Consider the following 10,371-nt stretch of genomic DNA (forward strand, 5'->3'; position numbering starts at 1 on the left):
GTCACTCTCTCTCTCTCTCTCTCTGAGTGCGTGTCCTCATAAAACCTTTTGCTCTAGCACGTTTTAGAGGATTGATTTCATCTGAATGTGCAGATCTTCAGTGCACGTGCTGCTGTGTCTGAACTCAGTGTTTGTGTGTGTTTGGACATGACAGGTGGCTAAAGAGCAGGGCGTGGAGATCCCAGCGGATCACGACCCCATCCGTGAGCCAGGCTGGTACTTGAGCCGTAAGCTGCGTCAGCGGCTGATGGAAGAATACGCCATCCAGGGCTGGACTGTGGTGCAGTTTCTGGGAGATTCAGTCCTGATCCCTGCTGGAGCTCTGCACCAGGTCTCATTGCACTCCTTCTTTTTCTGCCGTTGCTCAAACCACTGATACCACATGTGCAAATCATTTTGTTATTGATTATCCAGACCAAAACCCCCACTTGATTGACTTGGAAAGCAACAAATCTTACGGTTTTGTTTCAAGTGTTGCAAAAAATTTATCAGACACTTGAGGGAGAAGTGTCATTGAATTATAAAAAAGGAAAAGAAAAAACACAAATCTGCTAACGCTTGTAACTTCACTTGAAATAATAAATATTTAGACAAATATATATATATATATATTTAGAGAACAAAAACGGAGCAAAATATGCTATTTGGCTCAGCTGCTGAAATTTATATGGACAAAAAGTAAGATGATATTCTGTCGGTGCTGAAAGCATACAGTTAAGTGGTTATTGCACCGACATATAGCACAACTGTGCTCACGGCGACCCGAGTTCGATTCCTGTCTCGAGGTCCTTTTAATAATTATGCTAAAAGGCTTTTTACTTACTAAATTATTACCTTTTTCTGTCAGATGAATGAAGGCATGTAGTAGATATTGTTTAATACTATCTGAAGTGTCAGAGCACCATCATCTTTATGATATACAGTATGTAACATCAGTTCACACTCATCCATACAGGTGCAGAACCTGCACAGCTGCGTCCAGGTGATCAATGACTTCGTCTCTCCGGAGCACGTGGTGCATTCGTTCCACTTGACCCAGGAACTCAGATCCTCCAAAGAGGAAATCAACTATGAAGATAAGCTACAGGTAGAGTGGAAATATCACAGCATGTCAACATAAAGGCCTGAACTGAATCTAGTCTCTATGATTTGTCGCTCATCAGGTTAAGTGTCTTGTGAGAAGACTGCCCTTTGTTTTCTTTTATTACCGTTTATAAATGTTTCTTTCAGTGTGCATGCAGTCTGACTGCTGCCACTTTCATTATAAACTCAAATACTCTTGAAAATAGGCTCCTGAAAAAAGAAAACATTTCAGACACGAGATTCCCTTCGAGGTTTCAGAGCAGTTCGCCAGCGATGAATACCGCACATTTATCCCAACAGATTGCTGATGAATTATGACAGCGTTTCCTTTATGGTTTTTATACCACAATATTTTGTAGATGGATGCAAAAGTGCACATTTTATCTCCATTATCTTTTTACATGAGCAGCTGGAAGTAGTAAAGCAAGAGTAAAATTGAGATGTACATTATGGTTTAGACATACTGTATTCATTTTATAATTGTCGAGTGATTCTAACAGCCTGTCATGTCTCTCAGGTCAAGAACATCTTTTACCACTGCGTGAAGAATGCCGTGGGAACATTAAAGAGGAGCTGTGCAGAGGAAGAGGAGGAGGCGAACTCATGACACTCGTTGACACGTTCCCCCAAATATGCACACTAACGCTCACACCGCGAACCTCCAGTGCCAAGCAAGAGAAAAACCACCAGTAAACTGTATTTATTTGTTACTGACACCACAGCAGTATAGCGCATCAGGATGACTGTGATCGACACGCCACACGTCTGAAGAATCTAGTGTTTGTTCGTTCCTTCCCATTTTGTTCTTTCATACTGTATAGTTTCAGTGGAGAATCATATTTATTTTTAAGAGTTCTGTGCTCTGTTCTCGATCAAATAATGTAAATGTGACTTGTACAGTTTGCTAATGGATTTCTGATGGCGCTCACTACTTTGGAGACTTGGAGTTACTGTGAGAGAGATCCGCTGTCTCATGTCCTCATGCCATATCTTTTGAGAAAAAGAACTGCCAAACAACTGTAAACATTGTAAAGTTCTATTATGTAAAGAAAGACTTAATGAATAACTCGCTTCAGCATTTTACTAAGAAGTATTCACTGTAAAATGGAGACATTTACAAAAAAAAGTTGTAATTTATTTAAGAAATAACTCATTTCTTTCTCCTTTTTATGTTCAGATTTACTATGGCGAACTTTTGAAGTTCAATGGAAAAAGCAAATCGTACTATGCGGTGTAAATATATACATATATACATTCACTGATGTATTTTTTTAAACATGGCTTGCTTCAATTTCAAATTTTAAAGTGCAAATGTTACATGCTTTGTACATTGAAGTTCAAAGGGGTTTTACATTTTCCATTAAAATGGATTTATCAAAAATCTGCCTGCCTTTTGCCTTCTTGACAAGATGAACGGTTCAAGATAAAAATGTTCAATGTTTGTCCTATATATATTATATATATATTCTGGTAATCAAAATGTAATGATTTGTTTGCATCTGAAATCAATAACCAACAGAGAAACAGTTCGTTCAAGTGCTTTAGTATGTAATGCCCTCTTTTTACAAGCCAGTGTCTTATTGATAATATCAAATTCTGGATTTTCTGCACAATAGTCTTGACCCACATTTGAACACATGCGGTGTCATTCACAGATTGAACACCAGAGGCGGCTGTTGAGCTTTTGTGGGAATTTAGAAACTATGAAATCACCACTTGATTGTATTGCAGAGTCACTACCATTTCAACATCTCTGATAAAAGTGTCTTACACTCTGTTAATGTTTTATGCAAACCTAAAAACCTAATACCTTTCAAAATCAGTGACCGATTCGGACCTGTTTGCATCAGTGGGCCGTTGACATGCTATATTCCATAAAAAATGAATTCAAACATTCTTTTATTTTAATGCATGCAGCTTTTGCGAGCTCATACTCGACAGACTGGATGGAATGTTTTGTACACTTTCAATATAACTGAATACAGATTTATGCTGTCACTTGTTAAAATCTTTAATTCTTGTCAGAACAAGTAAACTCACAAAAGAATTATACATAAATTTGTCTTCAAAATCTTAATCATATGCATACAGCTACCGTAGAACAGCCATTCATGCATCAAAACATTTTCATCATACCATTTTCATCGATTTTTACATCAAAAAACAAAAAGTAAAATAAAATCTGATGCACCCTGATTACTGTGATAAACCAGTAATTAAACATTGAATTAAAAACAAAATAACAACAAAAAGAGCAAAATGTGGATTTGGTTCCCTCTTCATGACAAATATAAGCCATAAATTCATTTCTTCCCAGGCGCGTCTGGCACATGTTGGTAGATTTTGAGTAATGTGAGGAGTGAACCTGGTTTATTGTTAGAGCAAGGTATGATTGTGCAATCAGTTACCTGAAAATATTAACACCGTGACCCAGACAATCTTTGATTGATGAGTACAGTACAGAGCCAAGCTTTCAGGAAATGTCCATTCCTCTGCTGTCTGCATTGCGTCTGAAGAATGACCCAGCGGAGATGAGAAACAACCAAGTGAATGAGTGATTCTGTAGCACTTGACCAGATTATTGCTTATAGTTCCGAATGCAATAGTCTCACGCTCGTGTTCAGTCTCCTGTAGAAATGATCCACCACTGTTTTTGTTTAATAAGATGCTACAAATCGTCCAGAGATGACATCATGACTGGGCCTTCGTACTAATTGCAATAAGGCAAAACAAGTGCTGCAAGCTGGTTATCAGTGTACGGAAACGGAATGCATAACTAATTGAATTGAGGCCTCTTCGGCTTCCTCTATGCCCTAAATCTGAGCTATGGATAGATGACTGAAACTGCATAACCACAACGTCGACAACAATAGTGCTGATCAACAGATACTGCACAAAACCCTCACACACACAAACACACACACACACATGTAGTTCACAGTGTCTGTGTAGGAAACAGTTTTTGACTGAAAGTGGGATTTTGCAAGAGGCAAATTCACCTGCTGATAAAAAGTCTGATAACATAGTGTTCGAAAAAAACTTCGAAATCCCTTTTCACTCGTACTTGTGAAAAATGCAATAGAAATGTTCAAAAAGGCACACGTACTTCAAAAAGAGTTCATCTTTCATTGTACATCCAATCGCTACGGGGCGCCACCGAGAAGTCGTGAACCCGACGGTTGCGAGAACCGTCATTTACGTCACCGGGCTGCTTCACCATGTTTCCTCTGCATGTTTTCTGGCATGCAACGGCGATCGAAGTCTCCCTTTGGTGCGTGTTTTGAGCGTGAGAGGTCACAGCTTCTCCCCGTCCAGCAGCTCCTGCAGTTCCTGCTGGATGTCCTCAGGAAGCTCCAGGCCGGGCAGGTCTTCCAGAGAGATCTCCTGAGTGGGCATCTCCAGCGGAGGGAGCTGTGGGATGGGAATGTCCTTGGCCTTGCGCTCCTCGGCTGTCTGCGGAAGCACCCATAGCTCCGACCGCTCCACGAAGTCGGCATCGGCGTAGGGTTCCTTCTTCAGCCGGGCGTTCTCCACCCGCAGCTGCTCGTTCTCCCGTTTCAGCTGCTCGTTTTCAGACACCAGTCGGTCCACCAGGTTGCGCAGGTCATCGATGGTGGTCTGCTGCTCTTCTAAACGGGTCTTGTCGTCTTTCTGGGCTTTACTGCCAGCACAGGGCTCTGGGACAGTGCCTTTGTTCTTCAGAAGATACAGCCAGGTGTCGTACTCTCGTTCGGAGGGTTGGGAGACATCTGTGGTGGCTCCAGCCGGCTGTAGGTGGCGGCGTGGCATCTGGTCTGAGACGGGAACGTGCTGGAGCGTTCTGGGCTTGTCCTCTCGCTTTGCTCGCTTCCATTGCTCCTCGATCAGCCTCTGCTGCTTGATGTGACTGTCCCTCTGAAGCTCAAGAGACAAGCGAACCTAACAGGAGAGAAACATCTCATAAGCTGCTTTTCCACTATTGGGCCGAACGGTTCTCTTTGCTTAACCGTAACATTCCATGCCAATCTGGGACATGGTCACACAAGTGTAATGTAAACAGTGATATGGAGGATGATCAGATATTTCTGTTTTTGGGGACTCCTTTTTTATCTGATATTAACTTTGTTAAATTCACTTATTAACCGTATAATGTCATTGTGGCGAGTGGGGCGGGGCCGAGAGGCGTGGGAACGAGGAGTGAGGCCAGGTGTAGTGATTGGAGATGAGCTACACCTGAGCCCCACCGCTAGTATCGAGTCCCACGTAGGAGATGGAAGGATATAAAACTGGAGCGACGACCGTGAAGGACGAGAGAGGACCAGGCCTGGGATATTATTTTATGTTTTGGCTTTTATTTGTGCGCGTCAGTAGCCGTGAGGGGCTGACGCGCTGTTTTGTATTTACTTTGAATATTAAAGTGTTTTTGATTGTGCGCCGGTTCCCGCCTCCTTCTTCCCGATGATTAGGAAGTTTTTATTGTTACAGTCATTAAATGCAAATGCTTCCTAATCGTAATCGTGCCGCGCCATACCAGGCTTACGTTGAGATAAAATTGGAAAAGTACCCGACAGTACTTAGAACCGTTCGTCCCGATAGTGGAAAAAGAGGCTATTGTCAATTTTATCCACGATAAAAAAAATTAATAAATGAAGACCATCTAGGCATACCTGTTCACACTTGGTGAGCTTCATGGCCTCCTTGAGAAGTTCTGTGGAGACATTACAAGTTATTTAAGCACACTCTTCCAATTTGAAGTAGAGCTCAGTGGTACTCAAAGACTGTACAAGAATATTGTTTAGGTTCCTCAAATTCGACTCGCCGAGCTTTGGTGCTCTTTGTGAGACAAACCTAAGGATACTATGCCTTACACATAAAAGTTGTTTCTCATGAGGATGCATTTAACATTTACAAAAGTTAGTCTGTGATTTTATTACTGTTAGAATCCAAAATGTCTGTTTTTCTCCCACCGCCTGTGTACAAAAGTACAACTGAATGACCTACTGCTTTTTGACAAGCACCAAGGTTGTGTGGTACCTACATCTGTGATTTTACAAGAGACAATCCAGTTTTCTGTAAATCCTTTTTAACCACTGCCAAGCAGTGCATGCTAACTTTTGCACTTCATGGTAAAGTGAATGCATTTGAAATATGAAAATTTTGATTAATGAAAAGATGAAACTACAGTTCCACTACAAGGAATGGGAGCTGTTAGCAAAAATAAAACAAAAAAACAGAACATAAACATGTAAACTAATGACATTTTTCAAATATTTATTATGTAGATTAATATAAAATCACCATGAAGTATTAGGGCTGGATGATATGGGCAAAATGTATCATATCATCCAGTGCCAATGCATTAATGAAACTTTTGGAAATAAAGCTAAAAAAGCTTGTTTATAAATTACTCAATGGTCTAGGACTTAAATACAGAGCAGATATGCTCAGTAAATGTAAGTCTAACAGACCACTCAGATCATAATGATAGAGTCAGTTAGAAAAACCAAGGGTTCACACAAAACAAGGGGAGTCCGCTTTTAGCTATTATGCCTCCTGCAGTTGGAACCATTTTCCAGAAGATATCAGATGTGCTAAAACATTAGCCTTATTCAACTCCAGATTTTTTAGCTATATATTTATTGAATGAGCACTGGGCTATGTCCAAACTGACTGCACTGTATTTTAATTATAATCATTTACTATATTTAAGTTTTTATTCATTTTAAATCAATTTTTAAACCATTGAAAAAATCCTTGGTTGTATTGTTATGATTGTATTTTTTTCCTGTTTATTTTACTTCCTTTTATGTAAAGCACTTTGAATTACAAGTGTATTAAATGTGCTTTATAAATAAACTTGCCTTAACTTGCCTTTTATTTGTATTTAGCCTTCATACAAACAAGACATGTGAAATCACTTGACATAAACATAAGACTCTCAGACACACCTTATTAATATTAATATCTTTAACTTTAACTATAATATAGGCCAGTTATTCTTAAATATTGAAATAAAAGTCATTCAGCCAGGATGAAGAATATTAAAATTGCTCAGAGTTGCTGCAGTAAAAACTGTAAAAAAGAGTGAGTAACAACAAAAACCTGATGCTGGAGATGGGCTTATATAAAATGCAAATCCTTTCTCTGCCTACAGGGGGCACTTTTGGAGCAGCAAAATGGTGGTTTCCCCAGTAATGGCTATAAACAAAGCAGCACTGCACTCATGAAAGCTACTTTATGAGATAAAATAAAATTGCCATCGAAACTTTTCTGAAGACATTTTTTATACATTCATATAAAACACCCACAACACATTTTGAATTTGAAATATGCAGTCCTCATGTTTATCCTACGACGTAAAATCCCACAAATAAATAAATGCATGGGAAATACTGGTAATGAATAATTGGAAATGTTTAAAAAAATCATACCACTGTTATTGTAAAAATTATATTGCAGTATATACTGATATTGAATTATTGTCCATCCCTATGAAATAGTTTTAATTCTTTCAATTTTTTTTTTCTTCATTGGATTAAATTCATTTTACTAGTCTAAAAAGTACCCTGATCAAGAGTTTATTTCTGCTAAATTCCACTTTTTTTAGAGAAAAAATGCAGGACAGAATGCAATTTAAAATATAGTGCATCAATATTTATATTTTTAACTAGATATTTTAATAATTAAAAAACAAACAGGTGTTTTCATATCAAAATAAATATGAAAAAATGAATTATCCAAACAATAATACATTTTGTTTACAGCTGGCAATCATGTGACTGACCACACTGCCAGGTTAGCGGGAAAACTGAACTAAACCCGAACCCCAAGTTTTATCACCCAGGTGTCGTGTAAATGTATTTTCACAGATGTCCCCATGAGAAACAATTAGTGTCCGAATAGAGTTTACAACCAAAACCAACCTGCAGCTTTTCTGTGGCAGGAGATGGCATCTTCAAATTTCCCTGCAGCCAGCAAGCGGTCTGCTTTCCTGCACTGTTGATGGGCCTGAAAGAGATGACATTATTTCATTATGAGTTTATTAACACAGTGCAGATCCTCAATGACAGTTCATTACCTGCTGCTACAGTAATTTCCCCTGATTAACTCTAAACCTACATGAGATTCTAAAGGAAAGTTCATCTGATCTCAATGGATGGGTGTATAGACCACTTCAGCTCCAGCTATGTTATGATCTCCTTCGATTTTGCTGTAGTTCACCTAGCAGTCCAAGAAGATCATTAGGAACTCAAGCCTCACGCTCAGATCCTCCACTGTTAACCTCATTTCACTGAAGGACTAAATGTGAACTCAGATTTTACCGAAGACCTTTAATCACACACCCAGTCAATCATCAACATATTTATCCCAACGCACAAGTATCCAGTGTTTACTGTGGTATCTGAGATCATGCTGATAATCTGACTTTCAACTCGGAAATACATATATTTTATTATATAAAAAAATATGTGAAATCTTTCCATTGAAATACACTATTTAAAACCATAAAGAAAAGTACATTTGAAGAAAAGTCATCCTTTAAAGAATCAAACTTATTTAGATGTGACTAACACACTAAAACACATGTAAGGTACTTCTGCTGTAGTGTGTGGTTTGATATTACATTTCAAATTATTATATTTTAAATGCACTACATTACATCATCACCATTACAAAAACAAGATTAAATTAAAAAGAACAGAATCATGAAATAGCATACAAAGCGTACTACTCATGTGGGTCAAGTTCAAATACTTGCATTTAAAATAGATGTAAACACACACACATATATATATACACACACACACACATATATATATATGTGTGTGTGTGTGTGTGTGTATATATATATATATATATATAAATTACACGCAATAGTCTAAGTGTTTTTTAACATTACATTCAGTTTGGAGTATTTTTTTCCATAAGTACTCTTTTCAAGAGTATGCTGATGTGTACTTTTTCACAAGAGGAAGATGTTCTTATGGAATACTTATTAAATTAGAGTATATTAAATATAATACTCATTTATATTGTTTTTACATTATTTTTTGTATATTTCAGTTCACGTTATTTTACTGGCATTTATGCCAACATAATATTACAATACTGTTAACAAAGGGAGAGAGATATCCAAAGAACAAAAAATATTTTATCTTATTTTTACTGCTTTGCTGTTATGCCAATAATACAATTTGTAATGCAAAATTTTATTAAACTACAAAAAATGGTGGAGGGGTGCAAAATAGAAGAATTTTGTGATCTTTGGACCCCACTATCACTGAAATGTATCTATAAATATATATTAAAATATGCTGTATTAAATCATAACTTCACAGCTCTCGATTTCAGGATTATATCACGACGAGCCAAAAGTAAAGTAAGACTCTAGGAAATAATAAAGCACACATCTCGAGTCGTAAGTCAGTGTGTGCGTTTGTTTAAAGTTGATCAGCTGCCAGCAGTAAACAAAAACACATATGGACTCTAACTAAAACCGACTAACGTTACATTCAAATAACACAAGGTTTATAAAAAGTCTTCACATGACGGTTAAATTAATTAAAGACCAGCGCAGCCTCTTCGCAGATTAATATTAAATTTGTTTAGAGATGAAATGCGGCTATGCTAACGGATGCTAGCATGCTAATGTGGCTTGTAAACAGACACTTACGAGATTGAGAGGACTGTCCAGCACCTCCATTCCTTCATCAACTACAGCCTCAACTGCACGAGAGACTCATTGGCACATTATTGTCTTTATTCCGGGACCAGAGACTCTGGTTTCACCGGCTGCTGTTTGGATCCACTGCCACAACAGACGAGCAAAAACAACAACTTCCCCCTCCGCGCGCGACGTCACGGCCGCGTCACCTCACAGCGACGCGCATGACGTGACTGCGCTTTTCTTTAAATCATTTATACTTAGTAAATCACGGGAAATCATATCACATACATAATAAGCGACATGTTTTAATCTCTTTAGACGTGTCTCACTAGACGAAACCGTGTTTAAAATCTGTTCTGGACTGCTGTGATGTGATCTCACCACTAGAGGGCACCTTTGACCAAAAAAGTGTACCGTGTATTTTGGACCTGGCATCATAGCAAAGCAAATTGGATTTTTTTTCAGACCTCTATATATAATTCCAACTACCTTGGAGTATCATATAAATATGGTAAATAAGCGTAAACGTATTCATTTCTAATGTCATTTAAATGACGCAACAAAACGGCAAAGCAACACAGATGAAATAATTTTTTCTTTGCATAATATCCTTGTCCCTGTTGACTACTGTATAACTATTA

The 10,371-nt window shown here is 38.1% G+C and overlaps 2 protein-coding genes across 5 annotated transcripts in view; one reads left to right on the top strand and one right to left on the bottom strand.

Annotated features, from left to right (window-relative positions):
• The window catches only part of LOC113111924 (probable JmjC domain-containing histone demethylation protein 2C), a 123,929-nt gene extending 121,465 nt beyond the window's left edge, over positions 1-2,464 (top strand). For all 4 annotated transcript variants that reach the window (XM_026277142.1, XM_026277143.1, XM_026277144.1 and 1 more), the window contains 3 exons: positions 155-331; positions 956-1,087; positions 1,601-2,464. In XM_026277142.1, coding sequence (XP_026132927.1) covers positions 155-331; positions 956-1,087; positions 1,601-1,690 — 399 coding nt within the window. In that variant the 3' untranslated portion in view covers positions 1,691-2,464. The remainder of the gene's footprint in view (positions 1-154; positions 332-955; positions 1,088-1,600) is intronic.
• Positions 2,465-2,965: 501 nt separating this feature from the next.
• LOC113111925 (nuclear receptor-binding factor 2) lies at positions 2,966-9,934 on the bottom strand. The gene is made up of 4 exons (XM_026277146.1): positions 9,737-9,934; positions 7,986-8,070; positions 5,730-5,770; positions 2,966-5,001 (listed from the first exon to the last, which is right to left on the bottom strand). The coding sequence occupies exons 1-4, from the start codon at positions 9,764-9,766 to the stop codon at positions 4,378-4,380; spliced, it is 780 nt and encodes a 259-aa protein (XP_026132931.1). The 5' UTR covers positions 9,767-9,934; the 3' UTR covers positions 2,966-4,377.
• Positions 9,935-10,371: the final 437 nt, after the last annotated feature.

The sequence above is a fragment of the Carassius auratus genome, chromosome 12 (assembly GCF_003368295.1).
Source record: "Carassius auratus strain Wakin chromosome 12, ASM336829v1, whole genome shotgun sequence".
Classification (NCBI taxonomy): domain Eukaryota; kingdom Metazoa; phylum Chordata; class Actinopteri; order Cypriniformes; family Cyprinidae; genus Carassius; species Carassius auratus.

Bases quoted from the DNA above. Each gene is read 5' to 3' on its own strand.
- LOC113111925 (XM_026277146.1), bottom strand. From the start codon at position 9,766: ATGGAGGTGCTGGACAGTCCTCTCAATCTC. The intron at 5,771-7,985 runs GTTGGTTTTGGT...ATGTCTCCACAG, and splicing joins CTGCCACAGAAAAGCTGCAG to AACTTCTCAAGGAGGCCATG. The intron at 5,002-5,729 runs GTATGCCTAGAT...CTCTCCTGTTAG, and splicing joins AGCTCACCAAGTGTGAACAG to GTTCGCTTGTCTCTTGAGCT.